Raw genomic sequence first — 20,054 nt, 5'->3', positions numbered from 1 at the left:
GAGTCTAGACGGGATGGCAGACAGTGGTTCAAGCTGGGCGTTGAGCGAGTTGAGCCGCATTGTTTCACGTTCCGTACCAATCAGACGATCTCAATTTATCCAGCGAAGCAAGTCGTACCTACTTGGAAATTCTTGGATAAGATATTCCGGAATATTCTGTGTCTGAAGATTTAACCGTGCAAAGTACTCGATGCAATCTAATCGTCTCAATCTTAAAATATCTATCGCATTTCGTAAGGCAAGCTGTAATTGTTCCTAATTAAGAGTTGACTAAGCGATCTCCGAATATTATGTCCAATCTGTTCAATCCAAGGATTAAAGCTTCGACTTTTCTTCGTACAGGATGGCAACTTATGTTTCATTAAAAAGTTGCAAGTTGCAGGGAATATTTTCGATCGAATAAAAAGCAGTTTCCTTCTTTACCTGCAGGTGGGATTTTGACATCAGGAGATCATTGCGTGATCTTAGGACGGAACGCACTTAGCTGTCGGTATAACAGCGAGCTTTTCACGGTAACTGACGTACGTGATAACGCAATTTGATACCTCGATATGTCGGTGAGTTTGACTAACGGTATTATCTAGGCTTCTAAATGTTGCGGACTGACATATTTTATTTATGGGCACGTTACTGAAAACTTTCGTCTGTTAAATCGTAAAACGTTTTGAAAGAATTCAACCTTCAATTTATTACATGATTTATTTTGTAACTTCAAAATGATACATAAAAAATGACATGATAAATTACAAAAGCACGAATCGTCAGATATACTATAACAAAAATCATATACTTCACTATACAGTTGGTTATATGATTATTGATGACAGTACCTACATTATCATTCTCTCACTTTCTATACCGTTAACATTTTCATACTTGCATTTATAATATAATTCAAAATATCTACTCACTTAGGCCATACTTCCTTTTGCCAAATTTCCTAATACCATTTCAGTTGTGCAGAAACATTTAGTGCTAGTAATAGAATATTTGAAGCTTCGTTTGTGCCGTGTTATCGGACGAAAGATATTCGTTTTACGATGTTTTACCAAAGAGGTACTTGCAGATAAATTCTTGTCATTTTCAGTTTAAATTTCTATTTAGTCAGAGCACTTTTTCCGATGCTTCATCGCCGGTATTAAAAGAGTATTTGCTCCCGCTCAATATTCATTAGAATTAGGTGAATTGAGTAAAAAAAATTATGTCAAGTGTTGGTTGGAGCAGAATAAAATATTTCTTCGATTTTTATAATCTTTCTTTCAAGAAACAAGAATCTACCGATCTGACGAACATTTCTTCGACTGTAGGTAATTGAATTTCACTTTCGTATCCTGAAAACACTCGTTTAATGTAACAAACGTTGATTCATTTCGAGGTTCTATTTTTCATCCAATACTGGACCAAACGGATCTTCTAAAATTCTAAATGGTCTTCTTCGATGATCAGGCGCGGGAAATCATTTATCAAATCCATATACCAAGTCGATACATTTATGATCCCAATACAAAATAAATAACTCTTCAATTTTACAACACGTCTTAGAATAAATTCAACATTTCTGTGAATAAATTAACGGATTTACAAGATTCGGTGCACAATTTTAAGTGGCTCCATAAGTGCTAAAATACGTTCAAGAATATTTGATTCTGAATATTCCATCACTTGTTGCCTTATCATGTCGGACGATTTTGGAATGATGTACCGTTTGAAACTACGCAAAAGCGCAAATCAGGAAAACACCTAAGCCAGTCTTTGTTTTATTTCGTCCGGTATCTTCTTCAAGTACCAAGCATGTTGTTGCCCTGGTGCAGTGGCCAGCACCCCTCGGGTATTTGGATGACTCGTTTCAGCGTTGTAGGAATAACATTCGCCGTGAATGTCGGTTAAGGTTCCACCGAAAGCTCGAAGAATCGCTTCAGGGGCGCACGTGTCCCATCGCTTGCAACCCGCGCTTGCAAAAACGTAAGCGTGAGCTTTTCCCTCCAGGAGGAGCATAACCTGGGAAAAGGAAAAACTCGACGTCAAAAGGGATCGAAATGTTGACTAAATTTGGTTAGCAATCTCGAAATTCGTGGTCTTGGAGTGTACCTTGTGTCCTGCACCACCAACTTTCAAGATTTCGTCCGCTTCCAAAGCGTCTAGAGCTGATTGAACCGTCCCATCGGAATGGGAACTGTGAAATATATGGAAATGAGGAGAATATTAGAATCAGTAAAATGTTTTGACAAACTGTGTAATTCGATATTACAGTTATTTCAGTGGATGTTCAGGACTTTAAGAGGGCTGGAACCGGTTGATTTGACTATTGAGTAGTAGAGGAAAATTTTACATCATAGATACACAACGATATAGCGTGAACAATATTCTTCTTGGGTTAATCAAGTGAAATAACAGGCGAAAAGCTCTTCCTCATTTATCCGAAATCTTTGTGGTTTCGAGAAAAATACACACCGCGTAGTCGTAATAATCCTCTTTCCCTCGGGAGGAGGAATCAATTGGAGACCTCCAGTCGCGACCCCATCAATACCCCATAACGTTCGACCCAGGCTTCCGTCTTCAGGGTTCTTGTAATAAGGTTGATGAATAATCCCCCCAACAGCTTTTTCTCGAACTGCAACTCCAATCAGAACGGTCACGTGCTCCACAAGTCCTTGCGCGTATTCCGAAGTACCTGAAATCAGAAGAAACAATTTTTCGAATCAATTATACGGCAGTATCAAATCTGCATCGACATTGGTAGCATTGAATTGTCGATTGTTCTGCAATGTGTCACATAAGAATAGTAATGCTTGATTGAGCGAGGTTTCCGATAAAAATTCATCAAGTGACAGCTTGTTAACTCGATGTGTAAGTAATGAGATTTTTTTTATTACAGCCAGAAATTTGGATCCTGGAAGCAGAAGAACGGTTGAAGAAGCCAAATTTTCGGGAGCACCGCCATTCCATAACTATTACGGCTCAACTCACCGTCAAGAGGATCTACCCAAATACACAAATCCTTGTCCTCCACTTCTTCGAGATCCTGAGGAAGCCGTACGCCAAGAACCTGCTGATCAGAGTCAGTTACCACCCAATCGGAAGGGACTTCGCAGTTTGACGGTCCCTCTTCTCCGATTATAGCGACGTTGGGAAACTGCCTGCTGAGAGAAGCGACGATACACCTTTGCGCCGATCTGTCAGCTTCGGTTTGGGGATCGTTCTTTCCCTTGTTCACTATGTTCAGTTCGCCTCCGGTCATCACGTCCCTGATTATCTTTCCGGCACGTCCAGCTACTGTCACTGAGGATGCGACCACGCGCAAAAGAAGTGGAGCACTCTGCGCCATAGCGATGAAATCGGATGCCGGCTTGTCTGATTGCTGACAATAAGTGGACGAGAGACTGGAGTGAACTTTTCACGAGCACGTGTAACGACGGCTCGGTGAGGTCAGTCTGCAAAAAAATTTTAACACAATCGTTAGAAATCGCTTTTGAAGGCTGTGTGAAAGTGTCCAATGCCACTTGGGATTGGGATGTTTTTGCACGGCTTGTGAAACGCGATTCGATACTTCTTATATCTTTATGCTCGGTTTTGATCGTATATCTAATCTTTATGGCCGTGTGACTCAAGGATCCCGATTGAACTGCTGTTCGGCTTTGTAGCTGGGTAGAATTTAACCTCCGATCGAATAATATAAATGACACAGTCTCGATCTGATGATCAAATGTTTTTTGAAGTGTGACAAAACTCGCTTTGGAAAATAATAATAAACGATGTTTCGGAAATCGTGAAAAATAATTTCAAACTATTTGTGAATTGTAGAAAATTATCCTTTCAGATCGAAAATAGAATTAGGTATACACGAAATGAGGACAATATTTCTATTATTCCTCAATTTGATAGCATGCCGATACATTTTTTCTACAAGATCATTTCAAGCCGTTTTAAGTGGGTTAAACGTTTTTCGATTTTTCTTTGATTCTTCATCGATACCAAATTTCTGATACTGGTTTGCAATGGGGAATAATTCTGTACCATTTCGTCAAGATGAAAAAAAAAAACAAATCAAGTAACGATCACTTATTTATTTTATTTGTGTCAAAGAACTAAATTAGAAGCTATGTATATTTTTTGAAAATATCAAATTGAACGAAAAAAATATTTCGTACAATATCTAGATAGAGAATTCAAAATCGTTCTTGTAAATGTTTCACAAGTAAAAAAAAAAAAAGGTTAAAAACTATGATCGGTCACAATTCATATTTCTATCGAAAGGTTACAAGGTTACGGTAATTTTCACCATCCAACGCGTTCAAATTTTCCCGGCATTGAATCTGGAAAATATGGCGGCCAACGAATACTTGACAGACTCGTGCACATTTTGTGGGTAACACGATCAGACGATTCTGTCATTGAGACATAAATATGTTCTGGATTGTGTTTCAATTTATTGTCGGAAGAATAGATAATGAAAGACGATTTGAAAAAGATATGAAGAATCCAATTGAAACACAACAGTTCATTTAACTACAATCTAAGGTCAAATGCATCGACGTGCTTACTAACCTGAAAACGGCGAGTACTTGGCGCCGCGCAAATGCCTGAAACTGGTTTCGCTAAGCTTAGCTGCACTCCAATGAGTGGTCGAGAGGTTATCTCTCTCGTTTTCTATGTCGGTCTCTCTTTCGCTCGCGCTCGGTAATCTGGAGGGGTTCATTTCCCAATGCATGATCTGCGCATGACGACCATGATAGATTCGTGGACAGAGGAGAAAGATTTTTATCCAGTTTCATATTATTTTCATGGTATATTTGATTGATTTATGATTTTTTGTCATATTTCAGATACAATCTATGGAATTGAAGTTTCGAGTCGTGGCGCGACAACGTCAGTAACATGCTTGAACACTCGCTTGAACCACAGTGATGCGCCGTGTTTCATGCAATCCGCATGCGTGAGATAATGCTTCGAAGCCGTGGAGAGTCCACGAGGTGGTGCGACCTAGTGCTGAGGCAAGGAACAAATTTCGCCGTGGTTTAGAAACTCAAGTGATAGAATAGTGTGTGTAATTATTGAATAAATCAGAATATAGAATGATAATTACTTGGTTAAGTAAACGGATTACCTAAATAATAATGTGTACACTTTTAAAATGTATATTTAGTGTTGAAACTATAAAATAAACTATGAATTTTGATCAATGATAATCTACCAAAAAATTTCGTTCCAAGGATGTTTGAATGATGGGTTTGTTAGAATAGCTGAGATTAGCTGACTAATAGAATTGAAGAATATAAAGACGGATACCTCTGAGTAAATTTTTGTGACCAGTCTTCGGCGCGCAAGTGTGCCCAGGTGAGCTTAGGAGCGTAGGAGAGTTCTGCTGTACGGACTCTATCTGACGGGCTCGCACTGACATTCGTAGCAACCAAAGTAGTGTCGGAATAGAAGCTTGAGATTGAGTCCGTATGACGTGAGTACGTGAGACTACTTGTCGACTGCGACTTATCGTTAGAAATTTCGATCAGCTCCATCATCCCCGTCAGAAGACGCGTAACCGCGTCCATCGCCAACCACCGGAACAACCTGCGAGCACCTCCAACCACCGTCAACCACATCCTCCCAACTCGGACCACCTTCGTCCTCTTCGTCCACCTAGTCCACGTCTTCCACCTCATCACCCCGCCTCATCGTCCTCGTCGTCATCGTCTCCTCGACCACCGCCGATTACTTCCAACCACCACCAAACACTTCCTACCCCCTCCAAACACCTCCTGCCAGCTCTTACGACCGCCCACCATTTCCGAACACCTCCAACCACCTTCGACCATCTTCGTCCTCCTCGTCCCCCTGTTCCACCGTGTATTCTATAACATTAATATTCATAATCATTCCGAAAACTTTTCATTTGCTCTCTCGATCTTGAATTTTCATAGGCATAGAATCGAAACGCTGTTTTAGCTGGTCGCAAGTGAAGTATCTGCGTTGGGTGGAGGAGCGGAATTGTGTTTCGAAAAGTATTCGGATGAAAAAAAAATTCAGAGTACTAATTTTGAACGAGATGAAATGGATGCTTCGTATATGAGACAGTATTTAACGCTGCGTAGTGATTTAAAGACCTAAAAAGGTGATAGAGAGAGAAAGAACGAAGCTTCTTAACACTTCGAGTGTTTTTTAACACACATTTGAAAGATACGAGCAGAATTTTTCATCGCCAACTGTCGCAGAACGGCAGCGTTATTAGCCGACCCGTTCACTGAAGAATATATCTTCAGTCAACGGCTGACCATCGAAGGGCCTGGCCGCTTGAGTCTGGAATCGGCAGGAGAGATAAGGTGTGTATTTATTGTATGAAACGTGAAAACTAAAATCATTATACATCATATCATATCATCATACATCATACATCATACATCATACATCATACATCATACATCATACATCATCATACATAGTATGAAAGGTCGGCACTAAGTTTGAATTTTCGGATATTCGGAAAGTGACGTTACCAATCTCAAATCAGCTAGCCGAATTCCTCAGTCTGGAACGAACCGCGCAGTAGAGCGGACGGATGAGAGTCGCGCTCCGCAAATTTCGAGTACCGGGTTCTCAACCTCCCGGATCCCGCGCTTCGGCTCCGCTACGTATTTCGAGTACCGCGTTCTCAACCTCCCGGATCCCGCGCTTCGGGTCCGCTACGCGGTGAAACTCGACTTCCAGGACCAGCGCTCCGTAATTTCTTTACTCCAGGTCCGCTACCTGGTGAAACACGACTTTCAGGACACGCGCTCCGTAGTTTTTGCGCTCAAGGTCCACTACCTGCAGGAACTCGACTTCCAGAACAAGCGCTCCGTAGTTTTGGCTGTCCAGGTACTTGACCTGATGACTTTTGACTTTCGGGAGTAATTTTGCGTAGTTCCGGCTGTAAAGGTTCGTGACCTCGTGACTTTCGACCAAGCACTGTCTAGTTTCTGCGCGGGTCTGCTACGCGGTGAAACTCGACTTCCAGGATAAGCGCTCCGTGGTTCCTGGTTCATGTTTACAATAAATTATTTCAATTCGTTTTTCGCGCAACCCCAGATTCGGTAGCTGTCAGTCCGCTAATAAAATTTCTCGACTTCCAGGATAAGCGCTCCGTGGTTCCTGGTTCATGTTTACAATAAATTATTTCAATTCGTTTTTCGCGCAAGTCCAAATTCGGTAGCTGTCAGTCCGCTAATAAAATTTCTCGACTTCCATGATAAGCGCTCCGTGGTTCCTGGTTCATGTTTACAATAAATTATTTCAATTCGTTTTTCGCGCAAGCCCAAATTCGGTAGCTGTCAGTCCGCTAATAAAATTTCTCGACTTCCAGGATAAGCGCTCCGTGGTTCCTGGTTCATGTTTACAATAAATTATTTCAATTCGTTTTTCGCGCAAGCCCAAATTCGGTAGCTGTCAGTCCGCTAATAAAATTTCTCGACTTCCAGGATAAGCGCTCCGTGGTTCCTGGTTCATGTTTACAATAAATTATTTCAATTCGTTTTTCGCGCAAGTCCAAATTCGGTAGCTGTCAGTACGCTAATAAAATTTCTATAACTTTATAATCTTCTCATAATCTTTCTGGTAGATAATATCGATAAAAAAATTATATCAAACCTTACACATTATTTTTGATTTGTTCTTATGCTGAAAATATTTATTACTATTCAAGGTATAACCTGAGGTGGTTGAAGGTGGTCGGAGGTGGACGAGGAGGAGGACGAGGAGGACGAGGATTTGTGCTGGGTGAGTAAAACACTTTTATAATATTTGATGGCAATTGTAATTATATTTCATCTGAAATATTACAAACTTGTCACGTTTACAATAAATTATTTCAATTCATTCTTCGTGCAAGCACATATTCAGTAGCTATGAATAATCTTATACAATTTATTATATTATTAATTAATTATTTAATATTCTTATAATATTTGATGACAATTGTAATTATATTTCATCTCAAATATTAAAAAACTTGTCACGTTTACAATAAATTATTTCAATTCATTCTTCGTGCAAGCACATATTCAGTAGCTATGAATAATCTTATACAATTTATTATATTATTAATTAATTATTTAATATTCTTATAATATTTGATGACAATTGTAATTATATTTCATCTCAAATATTACAAACTTGTCACGTTTACAATAAATTATTTCAATTCATTTTTCGTGCAAGCACATATTCAGTAGCTATGAATAATCTTATACAATTTATTACGTTATTAATTAATTGATTAATTACATTAATCCTTACACAATATTTTTGATGTGTTCCTATACTAAAAATATTCATTACTATTCCAGGTATTACCCGAGGTGGTCGGAGGTGGACGAGGAGGAGGACGAGCTGGACGAGGAGGACGACCAGGTGGACGAGGAGGAGGACGAGGTGGACGAGGAGCAGGCGGGGTGGGTCGTGGGAGAGGACCTCTCCTCTCCTCAGAGGAGGGGGGGGGGGGGGGGGGGGGGGGGGGGGGGGGGGCAGGGAAGGGGGAGAGGTGGGCGGGGAGGGGGCAGGGAAGGGAAGGGAAGGGAAGGGAAGGGTAGGGTAGGGGAGAGGGAGGGCGGACGGGAGGGGGAGGGGGAGGGAGGTGGGAGGGGAGGGGGGAGAGGGAGGCGGGGAGGCGGGGAGGGAGGGTGGGAGGGTGGGAGGGAGGGAGGGGTGGGAGGGAGGGCGGGAGGGGAGGGAGGGCGGGCGGGCGTGTAGGGGGGCGGGTACTGCTCTATTAACTCTAACGGGCTCGCATTGACATCCGTCCTCCACTCTCTCCCCCCCCCCCCCTCCCGCCCCGCCCTCCCTCCCTCCCTCCCTCCCTCCCGCCCTCCCCCTCCCCCCGCCCCTCCCCGCCTCCCACCCTCCCTCCCCTTCCCCCTCCCGTCCACCCTCCCCCACCCCTTCCCTTCCCTTCCCTCCCCCTCCCCTTCCCTTCCCTTCCCTCCCCCTCCCCTTCCCTTCCCGTCCCTTCCCATCCCTGCCCCCCCCCCCCCCCCCCCCCCCCCCTCCCCTCCTCTGAGGAGAGGAGAGGTCCTCTCCCACGACCCACCCCGCCTGCTCCTCGTCCACCTCGTCCTCCTCCTCGTCCACCTGGTCCTCCTCCTCGTCCACCTCCGACCACCTCGGGTAATACCTGGAATAGTAATGAATATTTTTAGTATAGGAACACATCAAAAATATTGTGTAAGGATTAATGTAATTCATCAATTAATTAATAATGTTATAAATTGTATAAGATTATTCATAGCTACTGAATATGTGCTTGCACGAAAAATGAATTGAAATAATTTATTGTAAACGTGACAAGTTTGTAATATTTGAGATGAAATATAATTACAATTGCCATCAAATATTATAAGAATATTAATTAATTAATTAATAATATAATAAATTGTATAAGATTATTCATAGCTACTGAATATGTGCTTGCACGAAAAATGAATTGAAATAATTTATTGTAAACGTGACAAGTTTGTAATATTTCAGATGAAATATAATTACAACTGCCATCAAATATTATAAGAATATTAATTAATTAATTAATAATATAATAAATTGTATAAGATTATTCATAGCTACTGAATATGTGCTTGCACGAAAAATGAATTGAAATAATTTATTGTAAACGTGACAAGTTTGTAATATTTCAGATGAAATATAATTACAACTGCCATCAAATATTATAAAAGTGTTTTACTCACCCAGCACAAATCCTCGTCCTCCTCGTCCTCCTCCTCGTCCACCTCCGACCACCTTCAACCACCTCAGGTTATACCTTGAATAGTAATAAATATTTTCAGCATAAGAACAAATCAAAAATAATGTGTAAGGTTTGATATAATTTTTTTATCGATATTATCTACCAGAAAGATTATGAGAAGATTATAAAGTTATAGAAATTTTATTAGCGTACTGACAGCTACCGAATTTGGACTTGCGCGAAAAACGAATTGAAATAATTTATTGTAAACATGAACCAGGAACCACGGAGCGCTTATTCTGAAAGTCGAGAAATTTTATTAGCGGACTGACAGCTACCGAATTTGGGCTTGCGCGAAAAACGAATTGAAATAATTTATTGTAAACATGAACCAGGAACCACGGAGCGCTTATCCTGGAAGTCGAGAAATTTTATTAGCGGACTGACAGCTACCGAATTTGGGCTTGCGCGAAAAACGAATTGAAATAATTTATTGTAAACATGAACCAGGAACCACGGAGCGCTTATCATGGAAGTCGAGAAATTTTATTAGCGGACTGACAGCTACCGAATTTGGACTTGCGCGAAAAACGAATTGAAATAATTTATTGTAAACATGAACCAGGAACCACGGAGCGCTTATCCTGGAAGTCGAGAAATTTTATTAGCGGACCGACAGCTACCGAATCTGGGGTTGCGCGAAAAACGAATTGAAATAATTTATTGTAAACATGAACCAGGAACCACGGAGCGCTTATCCTGGAAGTCGAGTTTCACCGCGTAGCAGACCCGCGCAGAAACTAGACAGTGCTTGGTCGAAAGTCACGAGGTCACGAACCTTTACAGCCGGAACTACGCAAAATTACTCCCGAAAGTCAAAAGTCATTAGGTCAAGTACCTGGACAGTTAAAACTACGGAGCGCTTGTTCTGGAAGTCGAGTTCCTGCAGGTAGTGGACCTTGAGCGCAAAAACTACGGAGCGCGTGTCCTGAAAGTCGTGTTTCACCAGGTAGCGGACCTGGAGTAAAGAAATTACGGAGCGCTTGTCCTGGAAGTCGAGTTTCACCGCGTAGCGGACCCGAAGCGCGGGATCCGGGAGGTTGAGAACCCGGTACTCGAAATACGTAGCGGAGCCGAAGCGCGGGATCCGGGAGGTTGAGAACCCGGTACTCGAAATTTGCGGAGCGCGACTCTCATCCGTCCGCTCTACTGCGCGGTTCGTTCCAGACTGAGGAATTCGGCTAGCTGATTTGAGATTGGTGACGTCACTTTCTGAACATCCGACATCCAAACTTTGGTTTCGACCTTTCATACTGTGTATGATGATGTATGATGTATGATGTATGATGTGTGATGTATGATGATATGATATGGTGTATGATGTATGATTTTAGATTTCATATTTCAGACAAGAAATACGCACTTGATCGTTCTTGCCGATCCCAGACTCAAGCGGCTAGGCCCTTCGATGGTCAGCCGCTGACTAAAGATATGTTCCTCACTCAACGGGTCAGCTACTAACGCTGCCGTTCTGCGACAGTTGGATGATAAAATTGCAGCATTTATTATTATTGTCAGATTTTTACTGTAGATCTTATGGGGTTGACGTTACTCTTCTCATTTTGGAAAAAATTCTCATCCAAAAATCGAAGAACGGGACTCTCCTCTGACCGAATAAACTCTAAAAAATCCAAAAAAAAAAACGTACCAGAACGTGTATAGGATCAAGAGCAGAAAAGAAACGACAAAAAGACCAGTAGTAGGAAAATGACGGAGATAGCATTTCGTTTTTTGTCTGTCGCTTTAAATCCAATACTCGGAGCGTCTTAAGATTGCGCCCAATCGAATTCGCTCGTAAAATTTCGTCGAAATAGTGCATCGAATGATTCATTCCAGAACTTTTCAGAATCGTGGAATTTTCCCCAATATTGACACTCTTCTGATCAATCGGAATCCCAGGAACGCAGATAACGCACCGAAACAATCGTATTTCCGTAGCTAATAATATGGAGATTAGCTGATCTTCCCTTCATAAATTCAAATATGCACCAGTTACACCGTGTGCCGCTTTTTTCGCGAGAATGGCTATTAGTGTTGCCATTTTCGAATAAATAGTAATAATAATTCTTCTATGATACTCAAATGTATGCTTCATAACCTCTTCTAATATTATCAACTCATCAGCATTGCTCACATCGAAAAAAAATCGTACATTCTTCAGGTTTTCACAGTCCTGTTACCCCTTAAACCTCAACATAACAACGACAATTTTTTCCAGCTAAATATTGTAAATAACAATTTCATCAATAAATCAAGTGAGTCGAAATGAAGTGGGAACAAATAAAGGCTTTGTTAACGCTGCACATCCGTTTTTATTTTAATTCCAACTCATTTTATATTACAGTAATCATATTTACGTTACAATAAACATAATATAATAATGCAAAAAATGTTCTTTACAAAGCATGGTGTAGTACATGTACAGAGTATACAAATTTTTTACATTTTAATTGTATTTTTCATCAGCTCAACGACACCATAAATTTCGTCTACTGTACTTTATGTCCTCATGGAAGAATAAATGTGTAATCAGTTAACAAAAAATAGTGTTTCATTTTCTATTGACTATGATATTCCACATCCAAATACCACAACATCTATTGTTCTTCAAGAAAATAACACAGCAAATTACAAAATATGCTTAATTCAGACAGAGTAAATAATTATTATATACGTAATAATTTTTTTACATACAGCAATCAATACTTGTGAACAAACTGCCATTTCTCAGGTCAATTGTTATGAAAAATATCTCCGCTAAAGAGGCGGAAAATCAATTATACGGTTTGGGGATGCTGGGCTGATAATCGGTGGAACTTTTGGCACATGCCTGTTCCTATGTATGTAAAATATACGTAAATCTCCACACGTAATATATATATATATTAGAAAAATAGCCGGTGGATGAAGTTTTCAGGCATTATTCATACAACTGTCAGGGCAAAAAACTTGATAATACGTACCGCGCAGTGGGGCGATTTATTTCGTATAAATCGAAAAGTTTGAAGGATCGATAGAATAAGTCGGTTCTTCCTCCGTGCGTTAGCACCTTTTCTCTCCGTACCAACCCCATTTCGCTTTTCTCCCGAAGGCAGTATAAGGTTTATAACGGGCGGCGTTAGTTTCAGGATTATGCAGGAATCACTGATAAATATTAAATAGACAAAACTTTTAATTGGCTTGATACTGCCGAACTCTTACCCGTATAATATAATAATTACGACATAATTCACGCAGCGGCGTGATTTAATTTGCGTGTGCGAATTTACGTATCCGTAGGACAAGGTCAAGATGGCGGTAATGCGATGCCTGATAGCGCGCGGGGGAATATAACGCAGATATTACGGTACGATTAAAAATGAACTCTCGAAAAAGGCATTCAAAATTCAAAGCATTTTTTAAAACTTTTTACACCTGATTATTTGCACTGCTTTAGGGCCCCAGGATTCAAGGTTACGACTTGATACGAAATTTATTTACGACCGTTGCTTTTACTACTAACCGCAAGGTGAAAATGTGGCACAATTTTACACGTCAAAAGTTTTTCCATATTTTTTTTTTTAAACCAAAATCACAGGGATCTAGTTTATCCTGTTTTTCAAATAATTCATCTGCATTGAATCTAAGTTGATTTTTTTTCTTTCTAGAATGATTTTACATTCGTTTTGCAAAAATGTCACCGGGGTGTTTATTCGCGTTTGATTCGAGTTTGATTTCTGTGAAGTGGGATCGACCTGAGAATGCATTGTATATTATGGGTGCACATTGAATGCGGGTGTCGGAACTTTGTTGAAATGAATTTTTATCCAAGAAAAGAGGAACGAAGCAGTTATGAAACGTCGAGAATCCGTCACTGGCACAACTGGCTTCCTTTAGTTGACGTTGTAGCCTTCGACGAGAATACGACGAGAATGAATATTCCTGGTTGGACTGATGAGACATTCTTGGCGTAGAATGTTTACCGCCGGATCAGAATGAGAGGATACTTCCCAAAGAAGCTTCCTGTATCATAAGTTACTTCCTTGATTCACTTTCAGACCAGTTCGCGTCCCATGAATTGTTCTGCAAACTCAGCGACGCCAGATTGGCAGATTGGCGGGCCGCGAATCTTGCGTGGCGAAAATCGCGGACCCAGTGCAATGCTCGGCCAATATCGCTGAGGTTTTCAGGAGTTCAATCCGTTTGAATTTGTGCACCTTTCATCTATTCATGAAACAGAAAAAAACACCAATTATCATCAAGATTTCATACTCCAGCTTTTTACGGTAATCGTTTACCAAAGTTTCATTCCAAATATTGAGTTATTGAGAAAATAACTGGAAATAACCTGCATTCAAATATTTTTCATACTCGTGACTTCGAATGGCAGGAAAACAATGACGGTTACACAATACAAAAAATACGGTACTACGTGTGAAGATAACAATAAACGTAATAACAATAATAACAGTAACGGTGATAAAAATAATATAAGAAACCTTAGATCGGCTCATTGAGCTGAGAAATTTTAACGAGCATTAACTCCAGCCACTCTTTGTTCCTCTCAATAATTGTCTCGAAACAGGATTCTTACACCTTGGATGAATTATAGCAAACGCGAGGTAACTTGAATTCTTTTCCAAATCTAATTGTATCCAAATTAAATAAAACAACTTTTATAACGTTTCATTATCACTGCGATTTTTCAGGGTCTCTGCAATATCTTATAATTTAAGCCAACGTTTTTCCAACCCGCAAAAGTGTGTTTTTCACTCAAAAACTTTGAATAGAAATTTACTCCCCGAGGATCGTCAACAATGCTTGAATGAAAAAATTTTGATACATTTCTGAGAGGTAAATTCTTTGAAAAAAAAAAATTACCCAAGAGATGAATTTGTCAGGCTCCGCGTACTAGAAAGCTTAACACATCGTTGTGCCTGGTTATTATAAACTTTAAAATACGTCTGTTTCACGTATATATGTATACAAAAAAAAGTTCCTACACGCGTGCGTAATCAAGAATTCAGTAGTAAATAAAAATCACTGTATAAAATTTCATATCCATAGCGAGACACATATTTTTAGGTGTTAAATTCAACGTTAGCCAGCACGAATTAGACCTTTCCCAATGTTGTTCAACAGTGAAAAGCTCGAAGCTCACTCACAAGGTCTGATGAATCCCGTTTAAATTCCCCTAAACTTTTACGACGTCCTCCAAAGTCCGTCAATTCCCTGCGCAAGGTTGTACGGATAGCATGAATGTATGAGAATATCCGAAAAGGGTCGAGCGACTGAGAAATACGTACAGAGCAACTGCCGCATCATTAAGACCGCAGGGACGAGAGTGAGTTGCAAAACGAATTGCTACAAGACTCACGTGCAAGTTTGTAGGATTAGCGCCTCGGGGTTCAGGCCTTTTCTCACCCCTCGAGTTGGGCGTCTCGGCCTCAAACGACGCCGCTGATGAGGTGACAAAAATCACGGCTCATTCCCGGCCGACGTCGCTGCAGCAGCAGCAGTAGCAGCAGCGAGCGAACCTTCAGGATATTTCAATCTTGTAATAAAGTGGGTAACAAAGTTATCGCGAACAGGGCGTGCAGGCGGCACGTGACCTAACCACCAGTTCCGTAATCACGTTGATTTAATTCAATTATCCGAGTCCTACCCCCACCCCGACCCTCGTATCCCCCCCTCCAACCACTCGATTCAGTCTCACCCCCTATTTCTCTTTCGAGTCTTAATTAAAGCCGACATACTCTGGATTCCGTGGCACCGCATTACATAACTTTGAAACGCCGGGAGCTTCTCTATATCTTCTGTACAGGCACAAAAAGATGCAAATTGTTTCTCGCTCGCTTCGCCTGCCGCGCAATGCACACACGGGGTTTTCTCTTCTTTCACACCCTCGTTTTTTTCACTTTCGTTGTCGTACGAGGTACCCGCCTACAACTAAGCTCATCATCACGAGCACCATGCTCCTACGGTGGCCGCTCAAATCACCTCAGTGACGATTTTTCTCTTCAAAAAGGATGCAGATCCTCAGGGCCAATGAACGATGGTATCTAATTAATTAGTGATTGGAATTTGGGCTCGTATTGTACGCTGAGAGAAATTTTTAGTTCCGGTTATCGCTCAGTCTTCAACTATTTTCATTTTTTATCACGACCGAAAAATATAGTTCTAGGTAGAAAATGAAAATTAGTTTTCTAGCCGTTAGCGGAAAGTCTAGTATCCGTTTTCTTTCTCACTATGATCACTGTTACTAGATTTTCTTGCAAATGTTGCGAAAATTTAATGCTCGTGCAAGAATAAATTGACGTTAAAGCCTTGTTTAAAATGGTTACGCGTACCTCGTTTTTCGTAATTCCAACAATATTCAAACAGTTTTTTTTTAACGATGCCTGTTTTACTGAATTTTTCTAGATACTGTAACGAATGAAATTTTTCTCAGAGTAACGATTCAAATACGCCCGCCCGAAAGTAAGACACGATCAAGTACAAGCTAGTTTTAAAGGGGTCTTCTAGTGTAGAAGTTTAGAAAAGTCGATTAATTTCTTTTTTTTCTTACTTATTATTACAAGTATCGTCCGAAAGCCGATGTCGAAGTTTCAACAAATTTTGAACAGATAATTGATCAGTATTTCAATGTGAGTGAATAATTAAACAGTACGAATGAGTGTACATAATTTGATTATGTAAAACTGAAGAAATGTAATAAAAAATGTAGTATTTACAATCTTCATAATAAACATGACACGAAACGTTTTATAAATCTATTTGAATTGTAGCTATCCTCAAGTCGTAAATGTTCTGAGTTTGAAGTAATAGGTATTGGCTTTTCGCTGTATTATTTTTCAATTTTGATCTCAACAAAATAAAATAAACGTAATATTTACAATATTAGGCTTTCCGAAAGTCTCGAGCTGCATTTCGTAGCTTACCCGCTATATTCAACAGTCGACGATACAGTTGCAACAACGAAACGAATGGTTGAGTATAAGCGTCACTTAAGGTTCCGATAAGTTGATAGTTATAATACATCGGGGTGGAGTGTTATAGACTGTGTCATTTCCGGCAGGCGAGCAAAGTTTTGTTGGCTTTAGAACATGACCTCAGTAGTTTCAGAGTACCTATTCTGGCAATCGATATAACCACTTTCCTGTTTTAATCGTCGTGAGAACCAACAGAATTGTGACAGTCATACCCGGTCCTTCCTCCTCCTTATTTGACTTCCGGCATCGTTCAACTAGCCAGCACTTATGTCATCGTTTATAATTGCTGTTGAGTAACAAAGTTGTATGTCTTTTTGGAGGTACATTCGGAACACTGAATCAGAAAAAGAACACAAGATATACTGTTTCCAGAGATCGATCAGCTTCGAATGAAAGGCTTACTGTTTCAAGATTGATTCCGTTTCTCATTGTCCTCCCAAAGAAGCTTCTCAACAAAAGAAAATGAGTTTCCCCTATCTTGACCAATCTTAGTAATATTTCGAGTCCATTTTCACAGTTCACCGGAAATTTCTTCCGTCTTTTGAACGTGTTTATTTTATTTTTGGTACAATCTCACGTTCTTCATTATTCTCGTAGCACAAATTACAGTTGGTATATATAGCCGGTTCTGCGTACAGATTCCGATGCCGACATTTTATCGACATTTTAGCGGCTCCATATCTCAGACACAAACCCTTTCCTTACAGATCCCGATGCCGACATCTTACCGACATTTTAGCGGCTTTATCGACATTTGAGCTGATTCACAGCCGAGACACAAACCCTTTTTTTGGGTGTCTCACGATCTGTACGCAAAACCAGCCGTATATACCGACTAATTACTTCGAGTTACCCAAGCAAAAGTACAAAAGTGCGTTCCAGATACTGAATTCCTGTTCCTTTTTCAAAGTTCCCCCGATCCAGGCAGCACCCTGTGCAAGACACATGTGTCACCGATTAGTTGGCGGCAATTCCCGGTTCAGGACACAAGTGCAATTGTACTCTACGATTGTATCTGTGGTAGTCAAGGATATAAAACTCTTCGGAGAAAGAAGCGAGGATCCTGCGCGCCTCGGATGGATGGGATGTCACAGTTGTCGCTTTTCGTATGGCCTGGCCTGGTTCCTTTATTGGAATAGTTTCATTGGCCATGTATTAGCTATCGTCCGTCCTACACATCCCGGCGTAACTCTACCATGGGGGGATCGCCCACCCGTCCACCCCTCAAGCACGTATTTCACCCGGTGACCTCTGCGCGATTCCTACAAAATTCACCTCTCGGTGTTTACGTACGGGATTCGCCCCCCTATTTTTTGTCTCTTTTACCGTTTTCATTTGTATCGCTTTTTGTGCTATAGTCTTCGCTTTTCATGCAGCAATTTAGACGCAGATTTTCACCAACGAAACTACTATAGAGATCATTCGATTCGATAACCGCATTACAGTGAATAATTCACAGTAAAAATAATATGCATTAGTTTTGAGATAACGAATCAATCGTTCTTTTCAGTTCGATTTCTCATTGTTATAGTAATTTTTCTTGTCTCATTTTCACCACCATTGATCTGATTAATCTGATTGATCTGATTGACGGTTACCCTGGTCATTACTTTTTTTTTTTTAATCTCGTTCTTCAGATTCTTTTCTATTTTTCATTCCCTTATTGGGGATTGTAGTTTACATGTATATATTTTTTTTCTTTCTGTATCGTGAATGGGTGAGACACGAGTGGCAAGAATCTGTGATCCATTAGTCATATTATGCTCATCCATTATCAGGGATAGTCGCAGACGGAAGTCGCTCGTTGTCGTGTTAGAGGAAACACGTGTATCGCCATTTATTTCACACCGTTTGCTTCGATGCGTAGAAGTATATATTCCTGTATTTATCCGTACAACAAATGCGCGAATAGCCTCGAAAATACATAACAATGTACATGGCAATTTCGATGTATTACTTTTGCTAAGTCGCGATAAAAGCAAATGTTTTGCTTTTCATTTTTCAGACGCATGTTTTTCTCATTTTTCCTGCTGATATTTCCGATGCCATGAATCAGGTTTTGAGAAGTATTTCTTTCTTCCGATGACACGTGCATTTAAATACGAACATCAACTTTTGTACACCGAAGTCGATCAAACCTTGCAGTTTGTTGTCAGAGAATAATAAAGACACGAATTGTTCTCGTTGATACGAATTGGGAAAGTTTTACCAAAGTACAATCGAGCGAGTCTTGCGAATTTCTCTGGTAATGAATCGGGAATGTTTTCGTTTGATTAAAGTAAACGATCGAGCCTGGGTGAAATCTTTTCAAACTGACTAAAAACTCCGTGAATACTTTCTCAATTGATATTAATACAACTCGATGTTTGAAAAATCACGACAATTATAATCTTCTGTAGAAGTACCGCGAGTAATATCGTGCGCTACATTTCCGGAGGAAAATATGCGGTACAGAAAAGTTTGTATTGTTTAACGAGTATATGTTTGAAATTTGACAGAACCGAAAGCCGAGGTATTCTCACCACGTAAAATATTGCGGAAAGAAATGATCCACTCCCTTCTCTCACGGTTGTATTTTACCCGAGAGAAAGTTGTGATAGAAAAAAATAAAGAAACTTAAAACAAACGCGTATGTCCTTACTCTAAACGCAGTCATTTTTTACACCATGTTCTCGCTACTCCGAGGTTGGAGGACTCCTCTTTTCTCCACTACTTTTTATTCCTTCAGCCTGTTTCATGCCTCACTGTCTCTCAAGTCACAAAACCACATTGCGAAATATTTATACCTCGCAATTTTACACGATTCAACATTATTCTACAGCTTATCCGGCAATCGAGTGGTTAAAATTATTATACGAATTTGAAATGTACATTTTTTGAATGAGATGTTGACGAAATTAAGAATAGAAACTTGATTGGTGAAAATTGAATCTTATTGGAATAGAAAAAATTTTGTATATATATATTTCTATCGTGAAAGACGATAGAATTTTGATAGTTCAAGTAAGAATTTTTTGTAGTTTCGGTTCCCGCTCAGTCGTTAACTATTTTCAATTTTTACCATAATCGAAAAATACAGTTCTAGGTAGAAAATGAAAATTAGTTTTCTAGCTTTTACCGGAAAGTCCAAGTATCCGTTACTATTCTTTCTCATTACGATCACTGTTGCTATATTTTCTTGCAACCGTTGCGAAAATTTATTGCTCGCGCAACGTTAAATTGACGTTAAAGCCTTGTTTAACTAAAAAAAGTAGAGTCAACCTGACAAACTGATTCTGCGTTGCAATTGGCAAAAAAGGATCGACAATATCGCAAAA

General features: G+C 40.1%; 2 protein-coding genes and 1 long non-coding RNA gene across 7 annotated transcripts in view; 1 reads left to right on the top strand and 2 right to left on the bottom strand.

The window, feature by feature from the left end:
* Positions 1–5,152, top strand: part of LOC124222679 (uncharacterized) — a 161,009-nt gene extending 155,857 nt beyond the window's left edge. For all 3 annotated transcript variants that reach the window (XR_006884076.2, XR_006884070.2, XR_011177577.1), the window contains 2 exons: positions 2,876–3,425; positions 4,824–5,152. This is a non-coding gene — a long non-coding RNA (uncharacterized lncRNA). The remainder of the gene's footprint in view (positions 1–2,875; positions 3,426–4,823) is intronic.
* On the bottom strand, positions 681–3,325 carry LOC124222678 (3'(2'),5'-bisphosphate nucleotidase 1). The gene is made up of 4 exons (XM_046633909.2): positions 2,968–3,325; positions 2,452–2,671; positions 2,089–2,173; positions 681–1,998 (listed from the first exon to the last, which is right to left on the bottom strand). Exons 1-4 carry the CDS (start codon positions 3,323–3,325, stop codon positions 1,741–1,743), a joined length of 921 nt encoding a protein of 306 aa, XP_046489865.1. The 3' UTR covers positions 681–1,740.
* Positions 5,153–12,081: 6,929 nt separating the features above from the next.
* LOC124222681 (uncharacterized) overlaps positions 12,082–20,054 on the bottom strand; it is a 96,384-nt gene continuing 88,411 nt past the window's right edge. For all 3 annotated transcript variants that reach the window (XR_006884082.2, XR_006884083.2, XM_046633911.2), the window contains one exon: positions 12,082–13,969. Coding sequence is in view for 1 of the 3 variants with exons in the window: in XM_046633911.2 (XP_046489867.1) it covers positions 13,932–13,969 (38 nt within the window). In the remaining 2 variants the exon portion in view is untranslated. The remainder of the gene's footprint in view (positions 13,970–20,054) is intronic.

The sequence above is a fragment of the Neodiprion pinetum genome, chromosome 7 (genome assembly GCF_021155775.2).
Source record: "Neodiprion pinetum isolate iyNeoPine1 chromosome 7, iyNeoPine1.2, whole genome shotgun sequence".
In the NCBI taxonomy this organism is placed as follows: domain Eukaryota; kingdom Metazoa; phylum Arthropoda; class Insecta; order Hymenoptera; family Diprionidae; genus Neodiprion; species Neodiprion pinetum.
The sequence above is the reverse complement of the archived record's forward strand: the minus strand, read 5'-3'. Positions and strand labels throughout refer to the sequence as shown.

Excerpts from the sequence above, each read along its gene's own strand:
- LOC124222678 (XM_046633909.2), bottom strand. The coding sequence starts at position 3,325 with ATGGCGCAGAGTGCTCCACTTCTTTTGCGCGTGGTCGCATCCTCAGTG. Across the intron at positions 2,672-2,967 it reads TTGGGTAGATCCTCTTGACG|GTACTTCGGAATACGCGCAA; the intron begins GTGAGTTGAGCC and ends TTCTGATTTCAG. Across the intron at positions 2,174-2,451 it reads AGGATTATTACGACTACGCG|TTCCCATTCCGATGGGACGG; the intron begins GTGTGTATTTTT and ends TATATTTCACAG.